Source organism: Denticeps clupeoides, chromosome 5, assembly GCF_900700375.1.
Source record: "Denticeps clupeoides chromosome 5, fDenClu1.1, whole genome shotgun sequence".
NCBI lineage: Eukaryota > Metazoa > Chordata > Actinopteri > Clupeiformes > Denticipitidae > Denticeps > Denticeps clupeoides.
Genome location: NC_041711.1, coordinates 23,994,643 through 24,021,008, shown reverse-complemented (window position 1 = coordinate 24,021,008; position 26,366 = coordinate 23,994,643). Strand labels below are relative to the sequence as shown.

General features: G+C 44.6%; 1 protein-coding gene and 2 non-coding genes across 5 annotated transcripts; all 3 read left to right on the top strand.

The window, feature by feature from the left end:
- Positions 1–3,431: 3,431 nt before the first annotated feature.
- Positions 3,432–10,037, top strand: mxb (myxovirus (influenza) resistance B). 3 transcript variants are annotated; one of them, XM_028979136.1, is made up of 13 exons: positions 3,432–3,623; positions 3,736–4,013; positions 4,482–4,619; positions 4,763–4,917; positions 5,520–5,658; positions 5,767–5,965; positions 6,268–6,346; positions 6,437–6,559; positions 7,306–7,447; positions 7,544–7,702; positions 7,788–7,864; positions 8,983–9,228; positions 9,591–10,037. In XM_028979136.1, the coding sequence occupies exons 2-13, from the start codon at positions 3,827–3,829 to the stop codon at positions 9,813–9,815; spliced, it is 1,869 nt and encodes a 622-aa protein (XP_028834969.1). In that variant the 5' UTR covers positions 3,432–3,623; positions 3,736–3,826; the 3' UTR covers positions 9,816–10,037. The 3 variants fall into 3 exon arrangements, with proteins under 3 accessions (XP_028834969.1, XP_028834970.1, XP_028834972.1); XM_028979137.1 differs by lacking the exons at positions 3,432–3,623; positions 3,736–4,013 and having other exon boundaries at positions 4,501–4,619; positions 4,715–4,917; XM_028979139.1 differs by lacking the exons at positions 3,432–3,623; positions 3,736–4,013 and having other exon boundaries at positions 4,538–4,619; positions 4,768–4,917.
- Positions 10,038–25,235: 15,198 nt separating this feature from the next.
- Positions 25,236–25,307, top strand: trnap-ugg (transfer RNA proline (anticodon UGG)). The gene has a single exon. It is a non-coding gene; the product is annotated as a tRNA-Pro (tRNA).
- A 533-nt stretch (positions 25,308–25,840) lies between these two features.
- Positions 25,841–25,951, top strand: trnal-caa (transfer RNA leucine (anticodon CAA)). Its single transcript has 2 exons — positions 25,841–25,878; positions 25,906–25,951. It is a non-coding gene; the product is annotated as a tRNA-Leu (tRNA).
- Positions 25,952–26,366: the final 415 nt, after the last annotated feature.

The following is a 26,366-nucleotide window of genomic DNA, read 5'->3' as shown; positions in this document are numbered from 1 at the left end:
GCTTTTAAAATGAAAATGAAATTTACTGCAGAAAATACTATGTATTAAATGAAATATATACAACTTGTAATCCACATAAATGTCAGTGATAGCAAACATCAATGGTCTGCAACAAATAAGCCCAAAATGTAAAAACAAATACTATGGGTCCTTAAGTGAAATATTTTGTCCATTACATAAGCCTGTGCTTTTCATGTTTATGTTTCTGGCTGTCACACATTTATTTGTACGGTGTGTGTGTGTGTGTGTGTGTGGGGGGGGGGTTGGATGTGGGTGAAGGAGCATAAGCAGGAAGGTTTTGTGCCCTAAAGGAAACTTTCCCTATTATCTCTATGCTGCATTAGTGAGTTCTCAGTAATGGAATCCATGTGTCTGAGTTTAACTCAAGTCCTATGTCAGTTGTGTACTCTTATCACATTTGTCTCCATAAAAGTAACTCATGTGCACATGTGCTGTGAGCTTGCAGACACAATCTGTTATCAGTTAGAAGCTACACATCCCCATCCCCATTCAGTCTTTTTTAAAGCAAAATGACAAGATTGGCAAGGTCCAGTTAAAAATGTGAAACGGCATGTGTATGTGTTTTTGCAGTATAACAAAGATGTAAACCACTAATTCAGAAAACAACATACCTACATGCAGAAATAAACACACAATCTCTTTTGTCCTAAGAAACGGATCTGGGAGGAGAGGAAGACATACAATGTGGCGACGCCATACGGACATGCAGCACCTAAACACACTCGGTGGCTCACAATGGGGATATTATGCCTTCAGGCCACTTTTGGCAATGTGTGTTTGTATATTTTACCTTACAACTCTCGCACAAGCCATTGCAACTGAGACATGCCAGATCACATATGTGAATGCAGTTTGTGTACATATGCGGTTAACTTAATGCTATCAACCACACATCATCTGCAAGGCGTTCCAACATTGTTCGCACCAGAAGGTCTGCTTCCTTATTGTTACTTTTTGTCTGTACACAAATGGAGGAAAAAGTCATTGTTTCATAATTCATAGGGCTTGCTGTATGGCGGTTCATTTAAATCTATCTATCTATCTATCTGATTACCTAGTACATACACACACACACACACACATATGTGTGTACAAGGTAAAGAAAAAAAAAAGATGAGAGAGATCTACTGTTGTGGGGCAATGAAGGAGGACTATGCTCTTTGGTATCTGATGAGTGAGTGGAATGCCTCACACTTGTGAGCCTGAATCCCTCTGAGGCTGGAGGTTAAGTGTGATGTGACGAGCTGTCACTTTTCTGCTTTTGTGACACACTTGCGTCATTCCAGTTTAATTTGCTTCCCCGAGAGCATTTTAAAGTAATAAATAAAATATTGGACTGACGTTGATTTCGGATTGTTATTTTTATCTTTATTTTTACATTTACAGTCTAATAGAAGTGGACCAGCCTACTGGCTTATGTAGCATGGAGGGCAGGGTTTCCTGCCCCCAATCTGTACAAAGGACAGTGTGTGTGTGTGTGTGTGTTTGTGGTAACCCTATGTTTGTGTCAAATTGACATGTCTTCTGGATTTTTTGTGTGCATATATGTGACAGAATATATAAACAGCATTTATCTGCGGCCGATTTATCTCTGTTTTGTCCATTCCAAACTACCAGAGGTGGCAGGGGCACTGATGCAGGAGAGCAGAGTGTTCTGGGACTGTATGTGATTGGCACTCTCCTGTGTGAGTTGCACACTTTGCTACCCTGGTAATGAGAGTTATGTCACAGTCAAGTGAGCATGAAACCTATTCACACACCACACACACTCATCTTCAGTCTCAGACACACACAAATACTGAAGGACATAACTCGTACATAGCACGATATCCACACAGTTATGACATGCACTTAGATTTTGGGCAAAGGAAGGAAACAGACCTCAATGTCAGGAAGGGTGTGTGTTTGTGTGAGTGAGTATGGGAAAGGAAGAGAGAGAGAATTAGAGCAAGTGTATGTGTGTGTGTGTGTGTGTGTGTGTGTAAGGGTGGGCATGTCTGAATAATAGTTTTTAAACTGAAGTAATGATGAATATGGCAATGAAGACGTTAACTCCAGTGATCAGCAAAGATAGCTAAAAAGCTTGAAGGAATGTGTCTGCATATGTCCAACCAAAACATTACTTTTCCATTATTCCATCAAAATGTACTGACTATAGTCCTATCACAACAGTGGCGCAGGTGCATAGAAGTTTGTGAACTTGCAATGAAGTAAGACCTACACAAGACCTCAGACTAGACAAATGCAACCAAAATATTATTCTTGGTTATTTGTTGAAGAATCGTTAATAATAAATTTCTGTGAGTGGTAGAGCCATGTGAAATTAGTCAGGTGTTGTTTCTGAACTGAATGGTGATCAAGTGTGAGTTTTATTAGGAAGACTGTAAAAACATGTGTAATGCTGAAAAAAGACCTGCACTAATAAAGCGCAAAGACATTGTGGAGGGCTAATCAAAAGATGCTCTCTACATGATACTAAAAGTACAGATTCTATGATGGCACAGTGCCCCTGATCCACCAGGTGGCATCAGCACACTGTATGTCCCCACAGGCGTAATTAGAACCTGTGTGTGTGTATAGGTGTTTAATGGACTGCAATGCGAATCAGATATCAAGATCACTCCAATCCAGTGTGCTGTCCCATGTTTTGGCACCTCATCAGTCAGTTCTAAGAATGAACAGTACAGTGAGTTGAAAAATGCAAAAAAAACAACAACAATACTAAAGTGCATAATCAAATGGTGCAGGAGAACTAATTTAATGGTAATTCTTGAAGTGTGTCACGATCCGGTCCGAAAAGGGGTTACCCCGGTCCGGAATCCGGAGCGGAGTTTCATTGTTGTCATGTGAAATGTTCCCTAATCGTTTTCACCTGTGTCAATTGTATAAAGCTGCGCTGTTCTCTGTCAGGTCTTTAACGTTATGTTCCGTGTTCACCAATGTCAACGTCTCGGATGTCCCCCCTGCCCTGTGAGTCACCATTAAACTCCTGTTTCCTGATGTCAGGTGATAGCGTCCTTCATTCCTCGTCACTCTTCGTCCTCCTCTCCGTGCACCCGCCTCGTCATGCCCGCATGGACGTGACAAAGTGTGGTCAATTTTGGTCTCTAAAATGTTCTGTTAACTATGTATTTTCTTTTGTATTTTTATACTATTGTGCTTGACACACCACTGGCCAGAATTAAATTGTGTTCGCTCACATATTTGGCCAATCAATGCAATTCTGATTCTGGCCAGTGGTGTGTCAAGCACAATAGTATAACAATACAAAAGAAAATACATAGTTAACAGAACATTTTAGAGACCAAATTTGACCACACTGTCACGTCCATGCGGGCATGACGAGGCGGGTGCACGGAGAGGAGGACGAAGAGTGACGAGGAATGAAGTGCTTGACACACCACTGGCCAGAATTAAATTGTGTTCGCTCACATATTTGGCCAATCAATGCAATTCTGATTCTGATAAAAGCTTACGTGAATAACATCTGCATCTACAGAGAAAAACACCACGATAGTGGCTATGATTCTTTTTTAAATAAATGTCAAGTTGACATTTAAGCCAATCTTTCGATGGTCATAGTCAGAGTACAAATCTGCAAAGTAATGACTAATAATTCTACATTGAAATGGTTACTGATACGTACTCACTTGCGTAGAAACGAAACTTAAATGACACTCGTTGGTTTCTATTTCCTGAACTACCTTGTTACAGACTGTTCATAAGTGCTGCACATGCGGTTCGCCCCGCAGAACACAAGCGGGAAGCTGCTGGCACCTAGTCGCTGCGAACACGGGTGTTGAAGATGAGCTCTTTAAACCAGCAATACGAGGAAAAGGTGCGGCCATGCATCGACCTGATCGATTCCCTGCGCTCGCTGGGGGTGGAGAAGGACCTGGCTCTCCCCGCCATCGCGGTGATTGGAGACCAGAGCTCGGGAAAGAGCTCCGTGCTGGAGGCGCTGTCCGGAGTCGCTCTGCCGCGGGGCAGCGGTGAGCACGCAGCCGAACTATTCTCAAACCTGCACTATTCTCATTGTTTAATCCACGGAAAATAGTACATTACACTATCAATCCCTCAAGTAAAGGGGATCAGGTTGCGAAATTGGTTTGTCCGGCTTGGCAGTTTAGATGATTCGCTTCCTGCTTTTCTTCATGCGCGAGGATGACGTTGTTGCAGTTGCTAAGCAACCGTGCACGCAAGGGTGGAGGAGGAGAGCTAGAGAAAACGAAAGTGGAAAACACTGAATCACTGCAATGATTGCAAAAAATTAAGGAGGGGGCCTCTCAAATTTGAAATGATTCCACAATCAGGCTACAGGTTTAAGCCCCACTTATTGTCATTGTGTCACTGAGCAGGACACTTGACCCATTGTTAGTCACTCTGTAAGAGACTATGCAAAATGTTATAGAAATTTGAAGCTTTCATGCTTTTGTCCTCTATGTCTGTTTGGCCATTAGGCATTGTCACCCGCTGCCCACTGGAGCTCAAGATGAAGAAAACATCAAAGGATGAAGGCTGGTATGGCAGAATCAGCTATCAGGGCAAAGAGGAGGACATCAAAATACCTGAAAATGTAGAAGAAATGATTCGACAAGGTGTGTTCATTAATTTTAATGATTTTACAATAATTTAATTATTGTGATGAAATATCAATAGCCACATCTTCTTTTCTATTGTGTTCTATTCATAGGGCTTTACATGACTATTCAGAATTAAACGTGACCTTATTCTTACACAGCCCAGGATGAAATGGCAGGTGTTGGTGTGGGCATCAGTGATGAACTCATCTCTCTGGAGATCTCCTCCCCTGACATACCTGACCTAACACTCATTGACCTCCCAGGTATTGCTAGAGTAGCAGTCAAAGGGCAACCAGAGGACATTGGTGACCAGGTGAGCTTTGGTTATTTGGTGATCAAGAGAGTTATAAGAATGACTGACTGGAAAGCATTTCAATCTCCCTAATCACTTCAGTGGTATTTCCAGGGCAGGTGATATCTGAGATATCACCTGTACACACTCACCTGTCCACAATCCAGTGCTCTGCCCCACCATGCTGCCAACAGTTTTAGACCCAGTGATCATACCGGTCTTTCCACGTCTCTCATCCTTGTTGACAACTACGTACACTTCGTCATACTTACTCACCTTAGCTTTCAGGAAACGTACGTTTATCTCTGTCTATTAGTTCAGTGCACTTGATATATCCTGAATGCTTTTGTTCGGTGCAAAAAAAAAAAAAAAAAAAAACTTACTCCCTGCGACAAATAAGTTACAGAAATCGTAAAACAAAGGTTTTATGTGTTTGAAGATTATATATATATTTTGTTATAGTATTTGAACATTTTATTTTTAATATTATGGAGGGGGGGTTTCAGTGTGATATTTAGAGTTTTCACACAGATAGGTTGGTTCTTTGATGCTTTTTTATAAGAAATGTGCATACTATCCATGTCATTCCATTTGGTCTACAATTTGTGATTTGACTGTTTCAGATTAAAAGGTTGATCAAGAAATTCATCAACAAGCAGGAAACCATCAACCTGGTAGTGGTTCCTTGCAATGTAGACATTGCAACAACAGAAGCCTTAAAAATGGCCCAGGAAGTGGACCCTGAAGGGGAGAGGACTTTAGGTCAGCACACACTCAAACTCACACACATTTAGAAGAGTAACGTTGCTGTAACACACACTCATGCAGTCACACACATTATTAATGTTTTGTGGCCTTTGTTTTATTCAGGTATCCTGACAAAGCCTGATCTTGTGGATAAGGGCACAGAGGAAACTGTGGTAGACATTGTTCATAATAATGTCATTCAGCTCACCAAGGGGTATATGATTGTGCGTTGTCGTGGGCAAAAGGACATTTTGGATCGGCTCACACTGGTCGAGGCCTCAGACAAAGAAAAGGCCTTCTTCCAAGATCACACACAGTTCAGGTCTGATTTATGCTACAGATTTTCCGATATCAATAAACACTAAAATGGATACGAAATTAATAAGAAGATTTGCACTTAATCGCTCTACATATGTAACATCTAAAGAATGTCTAAAGACTGCTCATGCAATAAGAATGTTACATGTTTATATTTATGAGAATGTTAAGTAACATAGTAGAACTCACAACTATCATCTACTTAATAAAAATCTAACTTCAACCTCAAATTAACTGCTTTTAAACTGCAGGTTTAAAAATGCACGTGTGTGTGTGTGTGTGTGTGTGTGTGTGTTTGTGTTGAAGTGTGCTCTATAATGAAGGTCATGCAACTATCCCAAAACTGGCAGAGAAGCTCACTTTGGAGCTGGTACACCATATTGAGGTACAGGAAAAAAAAAAATTCTGCTTATCAAAAATGCCTCCTATCAGTCAGTTATTTTGCATTCTTGTGTATTTTTTTATTTACTATTAGAGATCCCTGCCAAGACTAAAGGAACAGATTGAGGCCAAGCTTGCAGAGACAGACAAGGACTTGGAACGCTGTGGTTTGGGACCACCTGCTGAACCTAGAGAGAAAATGACCTTCTTGATTGATGTGAGTCATTCACATATTCATTCGTCAGAACAATATTATGACTAGTTTCTCAGAGCTAGTTATGGTTTTACAAACCATTATTTACATTACTTACAAATATCTCTATAAATAGATAATGAATGAAATAATAATGAAAATGATTACATTGAGGAGCAAAAGCTTCCCTAAAGCAAAATAAATTGCAAAAAAAAAAAAAAAAACTCACACTATAGCCCAAGTCTGACTGTGACTGGCACAACCTAGCAGCCTACAGTGAAAAAAGTGAGCACTGGTTAAACTTAAAAAAGAAAAAAATGTAATCTGTCACACCATAATGCCATATGTGAATAAACCAAACAAACCTGCTGTCAGTAGATTATAGTAAAGTTAAAAAAAATACTGATAAGCATAAATTAGTAGTATTTTTTTTAATGTACTGTAACAAAACAAAAAACACATTAAACAAACAGCTATGTTTTACTTTTTTCAGTGCATCCATACACGGTCAAAAGTAAACACTAGTTAAAAGTTTAAAAAAAAAAATATTGTAGCATTGCCATAATGTAAATAAATCATTCAAACTTGCTGTTACCTTTTTATTTACATTATGGCAATGCTAAAATATTAGGTGTGACAGATTACTTTTTTTTTTAAGTTTAGCCAGTGTTCACTTTTCTCAATTAACCTTTCCCTTTATAATATACAGGGGTTGACACAATTATTCGTATATATATCAAAATATACTGTGTTGTCTCTGTGTTGTTCAGAAAGTCACTGATTTTACTCAAGATGCCAAGCATCTAGCATGTGGGGAAGCTCTAAAGAACGTTGAGCACCTGAATGTGTTCTCCGCCCTCCGCGGCCAGTTTCAAAAGTGGAAAGCTCATCTGGATATGTCAGGAGATGCATGTAAGAATTTAAAATCCGCTAGCTGTTCCGCACTTTTTTTTTTAACTGAACCCTGACCTAGTTCAGCATAACGAAAGTTTTTTTTACCTGTAATAGTCAACCAAAGAATTGAAAAGGAGATCTACAACTACGAAGAACAATATCGTGGGAGAGAGCTTCCTGGATTTATCAACTACAAAACATTTGAGGTGTTGATAAAGGATCAGATCAAAAAGTTGGAGGAACCAGCCATCCAGAGCGTTAAAGAGATATCAGGTAAATTCCATAGCTGCATAAAGAGGTCTTATACCATATATTATAGTGTACAGCTTATTCATTGATGATTGTTTGTCCTAACTAGACATCATCAGAAAAGCATTTCACCAGCTGGCACAGAATAGTTTTCCTGGTTTTCCAAATCTCCTTAAGGCATCAAAGGTAATAATAGCTTTTTGTGCTACAGAATAAATCGCAGTCATTAATATAGCAAGTTACTATTTTATTCTATGAAAAGCTGTAATTTGTTTTCTAATTACATTATTTAAGGCATGTTAGTTTGCTCTTGTAAACAGATATGTCTAATTTATGCTTATGAGAAGCTTTTGTGCATGTTTCAGTTATCCCCTCTGGACCACCCCTTCCTTCACGTTGTTGTATTGTTAGGCCACTGTAAATTTACTTTACTTTACTTTATTTGGCAGACGCTTTTATCCAAAGCGACTTACAATGGGAAGACACCAGCAATTCTCGTTCGATTTCTATAGAATATCAAGTATACAAACTAAGAGCCCTGATAAGGCTTAGACTTGTCATTGAAGAACATGCTCGGAGAGTGTTGGGTGCTAGACTAAGAAAAATTATAATGTATTTATACATTTTGTATTTGTTTGTTCAATGTGTATGCATGTGTATGTGTTAAATTTGTCTGTAATATTTTTGGAATAAGAGGGTTTTCACCTTCTTCTTAAAAGTGGTGATAGTCTCGGCTAGTCGTGTGGAGGAGGGCAGGTTGTTCCACCAGCCAGGGACAACAACGGAGAACAGACATGATTGGAATCGGAGACCCCGTGAAGAAGGAATTTTTAGTCTCCTTTCGTTTGCCAATCTGAGAGAGCGTGTAGGAGTGTATCTAGGTAGTAGTGTGTTGATGTAGGAGGGCGCAGTTCCATTTACAGCCCTGTAGGCAAGCATCAAGGATTTGAACTCAATGCGAGCAGCTACCGGGAGCCAGTGGAGGGAGGTAAGAAGAGGTGTAACATGGGTGTATTTTGGCTGATTGAAAATGAGACGGGCTGCCATATTTTGGATCATCTGGAGTGGTTTTATGGTGACTGCAGAGGCTCCAGCCAGGAGAGAGTTACAGTAGTCGAGTTTGGAGATGACCATTGCCTGGACGAGGAGCTGCGTTTGTTCGTTTGTTTGTTCGTTTTGTTTGATTGTGTGTGTAAAAGTGGACCTTCTCCTCTCCACACCCTTGTCACCCCCTAGACTTAGGAATGTGACAACCAAGATGAATAAATATGCATTTGACTTTTTTTTTTTTTTTTTTTTTGCAGGCTAAAATTGAGGCTATTAAAATGGAGAAAGAGGCTATGGCTGAAGCCACTCTGAGATTGCAGTTTAAGATGGAGATGCTCATCTACACACAGGACAGCATATACAGCCAGAGCTTGATGGCTAGAAAACAGAATGAAGAACAAGAGGAACTTGGGCCGCCATCTTACCCTCGAGTATACAGTTTGATACACAGTAACCAGGCCACACTGTCAGAGATGATGTTGCACCTCAAATCCTACTACCAAGTGAGGAATTAAATTCATAAATGATAAATTATTATTGTTAGTGTTCAAACCCAACCTACTACCATTGTGTCCTTGAGCAAGATTTGCTCCAAGGGGCTGTACCTTAAACTAGTGGTTTTTAATAGCTTTGGATAAGGGCGTCTGATAAAAGCTGCAAATGTTTTCTATAGTGCTATTATCATGATATATAGTTAATTTCAGCATTCCTCTCAGGTCTGAAGAATCTTGATTGCAAATAGTTAATTGATGAGCCATAACTCCAGGAATCAACATATCAGAGAGCACACAAACCATATGAAATATTGCACAGAATAATATAAATGTAGTGCTCAGCATACTAAAATGTCATTTTATCTTTTTAGATTGCAAACCAACGACTGTCAGACCAACTCCCACTGGTAGTACGTTTCCTTCTCCTTCAGGAGGCGGCTCTGCAGCTGCAGAGGGAGATGTTACAATTGCTGCAGGAAAAGGATCCTCTGGAACACTTACTGAAAGAGGATTGTGACACTGGGAACAAAAGAGCATCACTGCAGAGCCGCAGAAATCGATTGATGGAGGCACACAACTACCTAGTGGCATTCTAGCTTGTAGCTTTAGCTTTACGACATTAGCACGCTTGTATTTTAAGTGACAAATCTTGTGAAAAATCTATGATATGCAGTCCTTTGATGTAGTTCTTTTTTAACATGTGGTTACATTCTGGATTATTGTATGGAAAAATCGAACCCTAAATCTATGAATAGGGCAATATTTTGATTGTGGAATAAATACAGAATTTCAAATAGCAATAAAAACATTATACACTGGGGTATGGCTCTGTAGTAGTGTATTTTAATACTGATCAAGAGGTACTTTTCATTCAGTGTGTGTATAGTTCCATAGTATATTTAATAGTATTTGATCCCTGGCGCCCCCTGATCTAATGGAAAAAAAGTATAGGGTAAATTGGGCCCAAATATGTGGTTATGAATAATTTGTGAATTAATTAATAAGCATGTGATTTCAGTCATTTATTAATATTTCCAGGTGTTTGACACTTCATCAGGAGTCAATAATATACTGTTCTTAGCAACGTGCGAATAAAGAAAAAAGTGATTGTCATTTGTGATACACAGCAGCACAGCACACGGTGCACACAGAAAAATTTGTCCTCTGCATTTAACCCATCACCCTGAGTGAGCAGTGGGCAGCCATGACAGGCATCTGGGGAGCAGTGTGTGGGGACGGTGCTTTGCTCAGTAGCACCTCAGTGGCACCTGGCAGATCGGGATTTGAACCGGCAATCTTCTAATTACGGGGTCGCTTCCTTAACCGCTAGGTCAACAGAATTATTTGTGATTACTAAAGATCTTGATCACTGACCAAGAGCTTTACTTTACTTTATTTAGCAGACGCTTTTATCCAAAGCGACTTACAAGAGGAAGACACCAGCAATTCTCATTCGATTTCTATAGAATTTAGAGTTTACGAAACTAAGAGCCCTGATAAGGCTGGCGTGATCTTAAAGGTGTAGTGACCTTATAATTTAAGAAAGGAAAACTCGGAACATCATCCAGAAATGTCTTTGGGTTTTATTGAACAAACAAATCTATTGCTACAATGAACCACGTAACATCAACAACAACAGCATAGTGAAGTGATTGTCATTGTGAAGCACAGCAAGCACAGCACATGGTGCCCTCAATAAAATTGGTCCTCTACATTTATTACATCACCTTAGTGATGCATTGGCATCAAAGCACTGTCCCCACACACTGCTCCCTGGGTGGCCTGTCATTGCTGCCCACTGCTCACTAAGGATGATGGTTAAAAGCAGAGGACACATTTTGTTGTATCACCATGTGCTGTGGTGCAGTGTATCACAATGACAATCACTTCACTTTCAAATATGATCTGAACCATAGGAGGGCTATTCCCTTAATCCCAACAACATTCTCTAACCTCAATAGGGTCAAACGCTGTATTAAGGTCAAGCAGGACAAGCAGTGAGATGCAACACTGACCAGTTGCCAACAGCAGGTCATTAATCACTTTAATCAATGTCGTCTCAGTGCTATGATGAGGTCTAAATCCCAACTGATATTCTTCATGAATGTTGTTGCTGTCTAGGTATGCACACAGCTGCTGAGCTATGACTTTTTCTGAAATTTTCTATATATACGGAAGGTTGCATATTGGTATATAATTTGAAAGCTGACTGCAATCAAGATCAGGTTTTTTTAATCAGGGGTCTAATGAGTGCTACCGTGAACAAACTTGGTACATGGCCAGTGCTAAGTTACAAATTAATAATTTTAAGGATAGGATTTATAACTTGTAGGAAGTGGATTTAATACACAAGTACATTGATTTGACAATGAGATTAGTTTAATTAATTCAGGCTCAGGCTTCCATGCTATTTCGAATACGATCAATTTACTTTGACGCCATTTACATTCTAATTTCTGGCTGGTCTGCTTAAGCGAGTACATGTGATTATTTTACCAAGGTCTAAAATGTTTTTTTTATATCTCTGACTATCTTCCTTTTGAGAGGAGCAATTTGTCTCTATAGCACAGGGAGTTTATTTTATTGTGTCTAAGACATATTTTAAAAGCAATAAGGAAATGATCTGAGATTATGTCTTCTATATTTAAACCAAAGGTCAGAACAAAATGTGTGACCACCCTCATGAGTAGGTCCTATTATATATATATATATATATATATATATATATATATATATATATATAAAGATTATAAGACTATGAGCCAGATTTTTTTAATAACTGAGTGGTGCCCACCCAGTTGTGGTGGATGCCATCTCGACCAAAAAGACCAGGCTTCCCTCAAAATGTTGGCCAGTTATTAATTAACCCACTTTCTTTTTTTGACAACACTCCGACAACCAGTGGTTAATATCGAGGAGCCTGCTACGGGTCTCATTGCTATGCCAAAACTGTGGTAATGGGGCAGAGCAGATTACACTATCCAACATTGTATTAGCAAATACATTTCTATAAATGTATTTTTAGTTATTGTTGAATCGCTATACTAGAATATCAAGAGAATATCAGATAACGTTGTGACGCAGACCCTTGTTTAAGCACGTTGTAAGTCGCTCTGGATAAGGGCGTCTGCCAAATGCCGTAAATGTAAATGTAAATAACAGGCGAGATGCAACAAGTACCGTGGTAAACACCCCACTATTAGCAACGTACCAATGGCTGGGTGTGCGTGTGTGTGAGGGTGTTCCTGCTCTTAGGCAGGCTTCTGTGAAGTCAGTTGGCAGTGTCTTTTTGTTGTGTTGCAGTGGGTTGCTAAGGCCAATGCGGTTTCTGCCGTTGGTTGCTTCACACTCAAATTCCACGGCTCAATTTTGGCTCAACTCGTCACACACCACACGACTTCATAGCCTATCAATGACCGTGAATGATCACTGAAGCCGTCTGTGCAGGACTTCCGCCGCTCGTGCCTAAGAGGGGGGGTACTGTCACGGTCCGGTCCGGAAGGGGTTACATGTTAGTCCTGTGTAGTGTTCCCTAATCGTTTTCACCTGTGTCGAATGTATAAAGCTGCCCTTTTCATTTCTGTTGGCCGTCAGGTCTTTGATATTACATGTTCACCAACGTCTTAGGATGTCTCCCCTGTCCTGTTCTTCACCCATGTGATTGTGTCCTTCTTCCTTGTCCAGTTTCGTCATCATCTCCATTCACCTGCCTCGTCATGCCACCAAGGTTGTGACAATTACATTCCTATAAAAGCATTATTTTGCACAGTATCACAGAAGCATTTGTACATTGTTACTCTGCACCTGTAATCAGAAGTTTTTGGTAGCTGAGAGAAGCCATTGGGCTTGTCCAGGATTTAAACCCAGGACCTCTCACACCCAAAGCAAGAATCATACCACTAGACCAATAAGCCAACAGTACAAAAGCTTTACACACAATGTAGGTCAATGAAAAAAAATAATGTAAAGAGTGTGTAAAAATAAAATACGTCAATTCAACAAAAAATTTTGAATGGTCTTATCCAAGATGTGAACCTGGGACCTCTCGCACCCAAAGCGAGTATCATAGCGCTGGACCACTAATACAAGCGCTAAGTCCAAGTATGAATAGTAGATAGACACACCCATAAAAATTTTGAAACTGAAAATATGAAGTGAAGTGATATTGAGCACACAAAGAAATGTGTCCTCTGCTTTTAACCCATCACCCTTGGTCAGCAGTGGGCAGCCATGGCAGGTGCCCGGGGAGCAGTGTGTAAGGACGGTGCTTTGCTCAATAGCACCTCAGCAGACCAGGATTCAATCCACCAACATTCTGAATATGGGGTCGCTTCCTTAACCGCTAGGCCACCACTGTACCCGAGAAAACATATGACCTAGTCGTGTTCTTTATTCAGCCAATAACATGCAGGACCTGTTGCACCGAAGTGAGAACCGTAGCCCTACACCTACAAGGCATTGAGAGCAAAAATCTTAAGACAAAAGGGTCAAAACAAATAAAGCCCAAGTACTCGGAAAATATTTTACCTTGAGTCTGGCACCTTAGACTGCTCGGCCATTCTGACTGCCTTAAACTTGCACCTGTGTATTGCCTCAGTAATAAAATCTAAACCAATTGCATGGTCTCTAGATGAACAAGATTTTTTCTTTCACATGATTGAGCCTAAGACTTCTTGGATCTAATCTGAAAAGAATAACCCTAGACCACTGAGCCTAGATCACAAAAGTGTCATGGCACCTGTTTAGCCAAAAATTCAAATACAAATTTTAATTTAAGACCTGTTGCAGCCAAAGCGAGAGTCATAGCTCCACTCCAACAATGCACTGAGAGGAGAGATCTTAAGACATAAGGGTCCAGACAAATTGTGACGTCCCGTGGCAAAGCACCGTCCTTACACACTGCTCCCCGGGCACCTGCCATGGCTGCCCACTGCTGACCAAGGGTGATGGGTTAAAAGCAGAGGACACTTTTCTTTTGTGTGTAGGCTGTGGACCTTGGCTGCTGTTCTCATCTGGGTGAGTTTGAGTTTTTTTCTGTTTATGTGGGTTTTCTTGTGAACTCTGGTTAGGTAGAGCTGTCCAGCTGGTTTCTGCCTTGAGCGGGTCCTTCCAATGGATGCTGTTTGTTATGTTTGTTGTTTTGGTTTGTTGTTTTTGGGGAAAAATGCAGGGGGAGGTATGCGTCGAGAATTTCAGTCTCAGTCAGAGACTGGAATTGTTGCGAGCTTGCGTTTAAAGGTGCCTAAAACTGGTAACTTCCCCGAAGACTAGCTAGATCTTAGGTAGCTGGCTGGTTAGGTAGATTAGGAGCTGGAGTTCCTAGAATCCCACAGGAGCAGACTGACTCTGGTATACATCCCAGTGAGCCGTTGTAGTTGGGTCTGTGTAGTTTCTTTTTGTATTGGTGGGTTCACCAAGTATTTCAATTTATATTTTGCTGTGGGGTTAGAATAACTGGTCACTATGGCAACAGGTTTTGAGGGTTTTGTTGAGTTCCCTTCTGATGAGATGTTAGCAGAGTTAACCAAAGAGCAGCTATTGGGTGTAGCTGACTTCTATGGCATTCCCATTACCAGCGCCGATAGGAAGTTGAAAGACTTAAAAATCGGGTTGGTGGAAAAGGGGGTACCGTGTTTTAAATCCAGTAGTCCACTCTCTGCTGAGGGCTTGGAAGAGTCCGGCGAGAGTTTTTCTAGTGAACTTCGGTTAAAGGAAATGTCACTGCAAGAGAAGCAGATGCAGCTTGAAGCAGCAAAACTGCAGGCTGACAGAGAAGCTCGTGGGCTGCGTGAGAAGGAACTAGCGCATCAGCTACAACTCAAGCAATTGGAATTGGAAGAACGTGATCGCGAACGCCAGTTGCATCTTAAGCAATTGGAGTTGGAAGAACGTGATCGCGAACGCCAGTTTGAGCATGAACGTCAAGAACGAGACCTAGAATTAAAACGTCTCGAACTTGAATTGGCTTCCAAGTCTGTCCTGTCACCTCCTGAAACTGAGTCACAAACCCCTGCTTTCGACGTCGGCCGACTTATTAGACTAGTGCCTCCATTTTCTGAGAACAAGGTGGAAAAATATTTTAGTCATTTTGAACGGGTAGCAACAACTTTACAATGGCCTAAAGTTGTCTGGACACTGCTACTGCAGTGTGTTCTTGTGGGCAAGGCTCAGGAAGTTTACTCTTCTCTTTCTGTGCAGCAGAGCTCTGACTATGATTTGGTAAAGACTTCAATTCTGAATGTGTATGAACTTGTCCCAGAAGCGTGAACTTGTTCCAGAAGTCTAGCAAAGGTGAGCAAATTACGTATGTGGAGTTTGCCAGAGAGAAAGAAGCTTTGTTTAATCGGTGGTGTGTTTCCAGTAAAGTCAGTACGGGGGAACAGCTTAGTGAATTAATCCTTTTGGAGGAATTTAAAAACTGCTGTCCCGGAAGCTGTTGTCACTCATCTGAACAACCAGAAAGTGTCAACGCTGGCGCAGGCAGCCGTCTGCGCAGATGAATTTGTGCTTACTCATAAAGTTGTGTTTTATTCAGTCTCACGAAAACCAGAGTTTCCAACGGGATTGGAACGTATTCCGATCTTTGCCCGTTTCCTTTAGTAATGGTAGCGCATGTTTTTATTGTCACAAGACTGGCCATCTCATCGCTAAATGCCCAAAACTTATAAAGAAGCACGGTTCACCTCCTAAATCCTCACCAAAAGGGGTTTGATTTGTTCAGTCTGCTGTGAGTGTCCCCACTATTGTTGATCCTGTTTATGAACCTTTTGTGCTGGCTGGTACAGTTTCCGCAGCTGCTGGAAACAGTAGTGCAGTGCCAGTGTGCATTTTACGAGACACTGGTGCTGCGCAGTCTTTTGTTTTAGCGAATGTCTGGCCCTTATCAGATGACACGTTTTGTGGCTCTTATGTACTGGTGCGGGGTATTTAATTAGGCATCGTTAAGGTGCCACTGCAAAGTCGCAGGTTCGGCAAAGTCGCAGTGCGCCCCGAACTGCCTATGCAGGGAATCGATTTTATTCTTGGGAACGATTTGGCTGGAGCGAAAGTTCTTCCCCTTCCGGAGGTCATCGATAACCCTACGGTTCCACCCTTTTCAGTGGTGCTGGGTTATGAATCAGTTTTCCCTGCTTGTGCAGTCACCCGAGCGCAGGAACGCCGGGAGAGTACGGATGAGCTATATGATACGTTTATGGCTGTTTTTGACCCTCTGGTCTCCCGTGCAGCGCCATCAGACGGCGGAGTGGTGGAGGGAGCGCCACGGACGCGCGCTGTTAATGTCCATGGTGATGAGAATATGTCGCTGCCTGTAAAACGCTTATGTCTCAGGAGTAGCAAAAAGACTCTACTTTAACGCAGTGTCGTTTGGCTGTTGTTGAGGAGGCCAACATAACTGAAAATTCGGTAGCCTTTTACTGGGATAAAGGGATCTTGATGAGGAAGTGGACTCCTCCAACTGCTGATGACATAGGTTGGAATTCAGTATATCAAGTGGTGGTTCCTGTCAGGATTGCCTGCAGCTGGCCTCCACACCTGACTTTAATCCTGACGCCCCATAAATGCCGGAAGGTTCCGCCCGTTCGGGGTCGCTGGCATTTTCGTGAACTCTCTGCACGAACTTGACCTGATTTAGTTTTATGTGTTTTGAGTTCTGGCAATCGCCACACGCCTACGGGTTTGTTTCAGTTCATTATTTACGTTAAACTGTTTTCGGCCACCGCGCCATTGTTTATTTGTATTTCTTGTTTATTTAATAATAAAAAACCCTTCCCAGCATGTCAGACCTCTGCGCTTCCTTCCCCCGTAAGTCCGTAGTCGTGACAGAATGCCAGCGACCCCCCCAAAAGCGCAGAGGTAAAAAACAGAGGAGAAGAAACGCCGCGAAGGACGCAGCGCGGCGCGGCGAACGCGGACGCCAGGGGAGAGACGCGCCGCCCGTTCTGGTGGAGCGTTTTCTCCCCGAGAAGCCGTGGTACGCGGCGCCGCGTGATGACGTCACCCCCGGGAAACTCCGCGAAACCCGGAAGCGACAACGTCGGCGGGTGAGTGGGCGGAGCGAGGACGTTGGCGTCGGCAGCAGCGAGGAAGTGACGTGGGCAGCGAGCGCAGAAGATGCGACCCACACGATCTTCGGCATGTCGAGCCAAGAACTCTGCGCTCTGCTGGCAAGGCTCCCCGTGGACTGGGACGACACGGACGACGACGAGAGCACGGGAGACGAGAGTTGGGCTCCGCCCATCGCACCAGTCTGCGATCGTCGCAAGGTCCGTGGGGACCCACGTCACTTCCAGGGGGGTGAGAAGCGACAACAACGGCGGCGTCCCTCCAGCGAGGGGATGGGCAGCCTCCAGCCCGAATGGCCAGAGTACTGTCCCTGGGAGTTGATCGCACCCTGGGTCCAGGATGTCCGCAGGGTGGACGACCCTCGGAGTCACAGGTGGGAGGACACGGATGACGAAAGCGACAATGACGTGGATTTTCGTTGGGCAGTCAGGGCCGGGATGGCTCCACCCAGCGCGCGCGTCCGAGATTGTCGCAACATCCGTGAAGATCCACGTGACTTCCGAGGGTATGAGGTCGACACGGACCAACACGAGGATGACGCCGATTGGGCAGTCGGTGCCGGGATGGCTCCGCCCATCGTGCCCGTCCGTTGCGAGGTCCGTGGAAACCCACGTCAGTCCCAGAGGTGCGACAACAGTGAGGAGGAGGACAGCGATGCGGGCGTAAGCTGGTGGAACAGGGCGACAGGAGGTCGCCAACCAGCAACTGCACTGTCGGAACTGCCTCACAGGGAAGATGCCCTCCCAGTTCCAGTCGCCGACCCGCCTTCCCTCTGCTCGGACGTTCCCCAGCTGAACGGCAGCGCATCACCAGCGCCCCCGCATGCTGGAGAAGACGTCCACCACCCCCCACGCCACACGCCCACCACCATCTCCAGCGACGCTGCCTGGCAGCAGGGAGAGACCGACAGGAGTTTTCGGGACTTCCAGCAGAGACTGAGGGCGGAGTTTGATCGGCCAGAGCCTGAGCCAGGGATCGAACTCTGCCCCTCCACCACATCCAGCGCCAGTCAGGATCCGGGGCAAGAAGACCAAGCACTGGCGGGCGACGAGAAGGTCGCGCCTCCCGAGATTCTGGCTGTGCCCCCTGAGGAGGTCCCGGAGAGCTCAGAGAGGGAACCAGACGACCCTCTCTTCTGTCTGTCTCTGTCTGTGTGTGTGTGCGTGGCATATGTGTCCGTATGTCGCCCCCACTTCCCCTCTTTGTGTCCACCAGATGGCGACCCAGCCGCGGAGCCGAACCCCAGGGAGGAGGTTCCTGACCCGAATGTGCTGGTCCAAGGCGAGGTGGACAAGCCCCAAGGTACCCCGAAGTCCAGCCGGGGGGGGGTGCTCCCCCAAAGAATTTTTTGGGGGGGTGCAGTTCGGGTTGGGGACTCCTCCTGAGGGGAGGGGAGGTGGGGAAGCGATGGAGCTGGGTCCTCCGGTAGCCAGTGAGGAGGGCGGGCCAGGCATGGGCCTGCGTCTGCCTCCAGAGGGGTGGAGCGCCATAGAGCCCCCGGGTAGGCATGAGGACCCAGCTGGGACAGGCAGGAAGAGGGCCTGCTTGTCCCAACGGACGCAGAAGGGGCTAGCCGGAGGGTCTGGCAATGCCCCCCCCCTTGGCACCAGGGCCGTGCAGCGAGAGGGGCTGCATAGTCCCAGAAGGCACCAGCCTGGGGTGCCTGGAACAGTCGCCGGAGGCTCTGGGACAATCTCCCTGCGCGGTGCAGGGGGTGACACAAGACGTGTCAGAGGGGACATGTGGAGACAGGGCCCACACGTACCCAGATGGATCGGCCCTGATTATTGTGTGCAGGTACGGGAGTCCGGGGCCGCCATGCGGGACCACGCCGGGGAGCCAGGCCGAGGGTCCGGGGCCGTCATGCGGGACCACGCCGGGGAGCCAGGCCGAGGTCCGGGGCCGTCATGCGGGACCACGCTGGGGAGCCAGGCCGAGGTCCGGGCCGCCATGCGGGACCACCCGGGGATCCAGGCCGATTCCGGGCCGCCTGCGGTCCACGCCGGGGAGCCATGCCGAGGGTCCGGGGCCGCCAAGCGGGACCACGCCGGGGAGCCAGCCGAGGGTCCGGGGCCGCCACGCCTGACCACCCGGGGAGCCAGGCCGAGGGTCCGGGGCCGCCAAGCGGGACCACGCCGGGGAGCCAGGCCGAGGGTCCGGGGCCGCCAAGCGGGACCACGCCGGGGAGCCAGCCCGAGGACCGGGGCCGCCACGCCTGACCACGCCGGGGAGCCAGCCCGAGGGACCGGGGCCGCCACGCCTGACCACTGCCGGGGAGCCAGCCCGAGGGACCGGGGCCGCCACGCCGACCATGCCGGGGAGCCAGCCCGAGGGACCGGGGCCGCCACGCCTGACCACGCCGGGGAGCCAGCCCGAGGGACCGGGGCCGCCACGCCTGACCACGCCGGGGAGCCAGCCCGAGGGACCGGGTCCTCCAAGGGGAGGATACAGCAGGGCAGGAGCCCTGTGGTTGCCGCCGTCCGCCCCGCCGCCTCCACTGATGGTACTGTTGGGGCTCCGAGGACGTAGCCCTTGGAGGGGGGGCTCTGTCAGGATTGCCTGCAGCTGGCCTCCACACCTGACTTTAATCCTGACGCCCCATAAATGCCGGAAGGTTCCGCCCGTTCGGGGTCGCTGGCATTTTCGTGAACTCTCTGCACGAACTTGACCTGATTTAGTTTTATGTGTTTTGAGTTCTGGCAATCGCCACACGCCTACGGGTTTGTTTCAGTTCATTATTTACGTTAAACTGTTTTCGGCCACCGCGCCATTGTTTATTTGTATTTCTTGTTTATTTAATAATAAAAAACCCTTCCCAGCATGTCAGACCTCTGCGCTTCCTTCCCCCGTAAGTCCGTAGTCGTGACAGTTCCTCTTAAATTTCGGTCTCATGTACTGTGTTTAGGGCATGACAACGTGATGTCTGGACACTTAGGAGTAACAAAAACATATAACCGGATTTTGCGCCATTTCTTTTAGCCTGGGTTGAAATCCGATGTTGCTCAAAATTGCCGAATGTGTCACATTTGTCAGTTGGCCGGTAAACCGAACCAGTCAATTCTGCCCGCGCCACTCTGTCCTTTTCGAAGATAATTTTATATTGTGTTGGTCCACTTCCTCGTACAAAAACAGGTTTAAATACTTGCTGACTATAATGTGTAGTGCCACACGTTTCCCGGAAGCAGTTCCGTTACGCTCACTAAAGGCTAAGAATATAGTGAGAGCCTTAGTGAAGTTCTTTTCTACTTTTGGACTTCCAAAATTGGTCCAAACGGACCAAGGTTCAAATTTCCTGTCTCGCCTTTTTAAGCAAGTTTTGGAGGAATTACAAATAAAGCATCTGGTATCAAGTGCTTACCATCCTCAGTCGCAAGGAGCATTGGAACGTTTTCACCAAACTCTGAAGTCCATGCTCCGTACTTATTGCTTAGCTTCGGCTAAAGAGTGGGATGAGGGTCTCCCACTATTGTTGTTTGCCATTCGTGAAACTGTTCAGGAGTCTTTGGGATTCAGTCCTGCTGTCACACCGTGCGTGGTCCACTCAAGCTGCTTAAAGAAGCCTGGGTAGCTGAACCATTTACAGAGACTAATGTGCTGGATCATGTCAGTTCCTTTTGGGAACGGCTTCATAATGCTTGTGCTACCACTCGAGCTTCCTTACAACATGCACAAGGGTCTATGAAAGCCCAATATAATCAGAAAGCAGTCTCTCGATTTTTTCAGCCGGGTGATTTCAGTTCTGGTTTTATTACCACTAATGGGATCTACTCTCCAAGCAAAATTCTCAGGTCCTTATGTGGTGGAGTCCCAGTTAAGTGACACTGATTACGTTATTCGCACTCCTGACCGAAAACGTAAAATGCGTGTATGTCATGTGAACATGCTCAAGAAATACGTTATGAGAGACAGTGATGCAACACAGGACAATGTAGATCCACCGGGAAAAGGAGCTGCTGTGTTATCTGTGGCTTCTATGCCCCTGCTGGATGCATGTTCGAATGCTGTTCATAGACTTCAGTTCAGCATTTAACACTATAATCCCACAACAGCTCACACAAAAACTGATCCAGCTGGGGCTCAACACCTCATTGTGTAACTGGCTGTTGGACTTCCTCACAGGAAGACCACAAGCAGTACGGGTTGGCAGTAGCACATCCAGCACCATCGTCCTTAACACGGGGGCTCCTCAGGGATGTGTGCTGAGCCCCCTTCTCTTCACTCTGCTGACACACGACTGCACTCCATCACACTGCTCCAACCTCTTCATCAAGTTTGCGGATGACACGACTGTGGTGGGAGTCATTAATAACAGGGATGAGTCTTAACTACAGAAGCGAGGTGAGCCGCCTGGCCAAGTGGTGCGGAGACAACAATCTCTCCCTGAATGTGGAGAAGACGAAAGAGATTGTTGTTGACTTCAGGAGAGGAAACACTCAGCATGCTCCTCTGACCATCAACGGTGCATCTGTGGAGAGAGTGAGCAGCACCAAGTTCCTGGGTGTGCACATTACTGAGGATCTCTCCTGGACAAAAAACACCACTGCATTGGCCAAGAAAGCACAGCAGCGTCTCTACTTCCTCCGCAAACTTAGAAGAGCAAGAGCACCAGCCCCCATCATGTACACATTCTACCGAGGAACCATCGAGAGCATCCTGTCTAGCTGCATCACTGTGTGGTTTGGAGCCTGCAATCCTGCCAAAAAACTCTCCAACGCATAGTCAGAGCAGCTGAGAGAATCATCGGTGTCCCTCTCCCCTCCCTCCAAGACATCTACAGTACACGCCTCACCAAGAAAGCCCTCGGCATAGCAGCTGATCCCACCCACCCAATGCAAACCTTCTTCAGCCTGCTGCCATCAGGGAGGAGACTGCGGAGTCTCCGGGCCAGGACCAGCAGACTGAAGGACAGCTTCACCCATCAGGCGGTCAGGAAACTCAACTCCCTCCCAGCTCTGCCCCCACTCCCCTCACTCCCCTCTTCAGCTCCACAAACTTTCTGAACTCTAACACACACAAACTGACCATGCACCAGTCACTCTGTGCAGCTCTGGTCTGCCAACTACCTCACTTGTCACTTCGTCACTTTAAACTTACCTCTGTTGCACTATTGGTTTTGCACTCTCCTGGTTTTGCACTCTCCACCATGTGCCCTTATTTGTATATGGTGTTTTTAAAATTGTATATTGTGTTTTTTTTTTTTTTTAAATTGTATTTATACTTTGTATTCAATGTTACTGTTACTGTTTTTGTATTTAATGTTACTTGTATGGGTCAGAGAGTAACGTAATTTCAATTCTCTGCATGTCATGTACATGTGGCAGAATTGACAATAAAGCTGACTTGACTTGACTTGACTTGATATTCTCCCGAGGAGGATGGGTTACATCTAGGAAATGTTCCTGTGTCTTCACCCTGATTACACAACAGTGTGATCTTACAAAACTTAGATGCACATTTGCCTCTTAATGAACGGGAGCAGGTTATGATTTTAATTCGGACATATAAGACATTGTTTGGTGATGTTCCATCATGTACTACAGTGTTAAAGCATGACATTGATGTTTGTGAACATGCCCCAATCAGACAGCACCCGTACAGACTAAATCCCACTAAGCATACGGTAATGCAGTCTGAGGTTGATTATTTGTTGGAACATGGGTTCTCTGTGCCAAGCTGTAGTCCATGGAGTAGTCCCTGTCTGTTAGTACCTAAGCCTGATGGTACAGTTTGTTTATGTACTGATTACAGAAAAGTAAATGCAGTAACTAGACCAGATTCATTCCCATTGCCCCGAATGGAAGATTGTGTGGATAGGGTTGGTTCGGCTCATTTTGTCAGTAAATTAGACTTGCTTTGTGGTTACTGACTATTTCCGTTGACTCCCCAAGCTTCTGAAATTTCTGCTTTCGTCACACCGGATAATTTCTTACAATATACGGTTATGCCTTTTGGGTTATGTAATGTGGCAGCGACTTTTCAGCGTCTAATGTCTAAAGTGCTTTGTGGAGTTAAAAACTGCGACACTTATTTAGATGACATTATTGTCTAATCGTCCACTTGGTCCGAGCATATCCACACTGTGACAGCTGTGTTCAAGTGGTTGCAGGATGCATCGCTGACTTTGAACTTGGCAAAGTGTGAGTTTGGCAAAGCCACTGTGACTTACCTGGGTAAAGAGGTGGGTCAAGGCCAGGTAAAACCTGTGATTCAGGCCATTCTTGCCTTCCCAGTTCCCACGTCGAAAAGAGAACTGCGCCGATTTTTGGGAATGGCTGGATACTATCGGGCTTTTTGTAAAAACTTTTCGGAGGTAGTGTGTCCGTTGACTGAACTGCTGCGAGGCAGAGTACAGTTTAGTTGGAACGATGAATGCCAGAATGCTTTTATGTCTGTGAAAACCCTTCTTTGCAGTACCCCTGTTCTTGCTGCTCCTGACTTACAGCGCCCTTTCAAACTGGAGGTGGATGCCAGTGCTGTTGGAGCTGGGGCTGTGCTGTTACAGGAAGATGCAGATGGAGTTGATCATCCCATTTGCTTCTTCTCGAAAAAGTTCTTAAAACATCAGGTGAACTACAGCTCCATCGAAAAGGAGGCATTTCCACTGATTTTAGCATTGCAACATTTCGAGGTATACATTGGGTCCACCGCACAACCTGTTTCAGTTTTTACTGACCACAATCCCCTGGTGTTTTTATCACGGATGAAAAACACAAATCAGCGTATTATGCGCTGGTCCTTGGTTTTGCACGATTTCAATTTAGAAATTAAATACAAACGTGGGACGGACAATGTTTTGGCTGACGCCTTGTCACAGGCAAGAGAGGGGATGTTGGTGAAAAGAAGAGAGTAGTGTGAGGAAGAAAAGAGGGTGTTGCTGGTGAAGATAGAATGTTGGTGTGAGAGGATAATGTTGTTGAAGTGACGGATTATGACCAGAAGACAAGACTTAGACTGCCCAGACCTGTTTTGTTGTTTAAATGTCCTTGTTGTAATAAAGTATTAGCCTTAAGCGTTGTTGCGTCGTTTTTGGAGTTTATACTCCTATGTCCCATTTGTTATGTCCCTGACCCTAGACCGGGGATGTAACAAAGTGGTCAGAGTTGCACTCGAAAATATTAGATGTAGTAAGAATTCAACAATAACAAAAAAAGATTGTCTTGGACATGATCGGGGGGTTCTCGAAGCCTAATCTAGAATCATATCCCTAGACTGACGAGCCTACAGGCAACAGTCTTGCTGTAAAATTAATCCAAGCCATTCAGTGTAGATCACTTTAAAGCACATACCAAAGAAAAACCAAAACACCGAAGCAAAGTGAACTTTGAATGGGCTCGTTTGGGATATGAACCCAGGATGCCTTGCAACAAAACCAAGAATCGTAGCCCCAGAACAACAAGCCAGGTCCTTCCACATCCTTCATATATATCTACACATACTGGAGCAAAAAATTACCTAGTTGCATTCTATATTCTGTCATTAATGTGCACTTTACCAAAGTCCCTAAAGCTTAGATAACAATAAATTCAAACTTTGCAGATGACATCAGATTATTGATGAAGTAGTCTTTGTCACTTTAACATATGCAGTTATAGGCATAGAGAGAAAAAATACAACGCAGAAGCTTAATATTTTTATTTTAAATAATTACTTGTCTGGACCTTTTTGTCTTGCATTGGCTGCCAATACCTTGTTGGTGTGGAGCTATGACTCTCACTTTGGGTACAATAGGTCCTGGATTCAAATTCCATGCAATTGGTTTAGATTTTATTATTGAATTTTATTACTTGCTTTGGTTGCGAGAGGTCCCAGGTTCTCAACTTGGACAAGACCATTTAATAGTTTTGGTTGAGTTGATGTTTTTTATTGAATTTCTGGGTTTTTTTACAGTCATGCTTTACATTGTTTTCTTTTTTTACATTGACCTATTTGTGTGCATGGATTTTGGTACTGTTGGCTTGTTGGTCTAGAGGTATGATTCTAGCTTTGGGTGCGAGAGGTCCCGGGTTCAAATCCTGGACAAGCCTGATGACGGCTCTCACCTCCTGTTAACTTCTGATTTGATTTTGTGAAAAAAAAACATTTTGAATATAAAGTTGAATCTTCAAGTGCTATAAATGGATCTGCCAAAGTCTAGTCATTGTTTTGTGCTTTACAGTGATCTACAATGAACAGCTTGGATTAATTTTACAGTGTGACTGTTGCTTGCAGGCTCATCAGTCTAGGGTTTTGGTTCTAGCTTAGGCTGTTACAGATCCCCGTTCATATCCTGAACGAGCTTTTTTTGTTGTTGTTTAATTCTTACTATCACTTACTGATCGCTTGTCCGGACCCTTTTGTCTTGAGATTTTGACTGTCAATGCCTTGTTGGTCTGGAGCTATGACTCTCGCTTTGGGTACAATAGATCCTGGATTCAAATTTTATACAGGCCTAATCGCACCCTTCAGAGTACACAGTCATTTGACAATATTTGGTTAAACAAGTTATTCAGAACAAAAAGTTTATGCAATTGGTTTAGATTTTACTATTGAAGCAATGCACGGGTGCAGTTCTAAGGTAGTCAGAATGGCCGAGCGGTCTAAGGCGCCAGACTCAAGGTGAAATTCCTTCCTAGTACTTAGGCTTTCTGGTCTCCATATGGAGGCGTGGGTTCAAATCCCTCTTCTGACATGCTCTGTTTTTACTTTAATAATGTAAACAGAAAAATGTCTTGAGCAGTCAGAGCCGCTTTGTAGATTTTGCCAGTCTATGCCTAAATCTACATGTGTAAAAGTGACAAAGACTACTTCATCAATGATCTGATGTCATCTTTAAAGATTGAATCTATCGTTATCTAAGATTTACAGACTTTGGTAAAGTGCACGTTATTGTCAGTTTATAGAATGCACCTTGGCCTTTTTTTTTTCAGTATGTCTAGAGCTTATAAGTAAATAAATTGTTAATACTTGGCTCCTTGGTCTAGAGGTATGATTCTCGCTTTGGCTGCGAGAGGTCCTGGGTTCAAACCCCGAACGAGCCCTGTTAAAAGTTCTTATTGCTAAATGTTTTGGTTGAATTCCTGGTGTTATCTAGTGCCGCTCTTTAT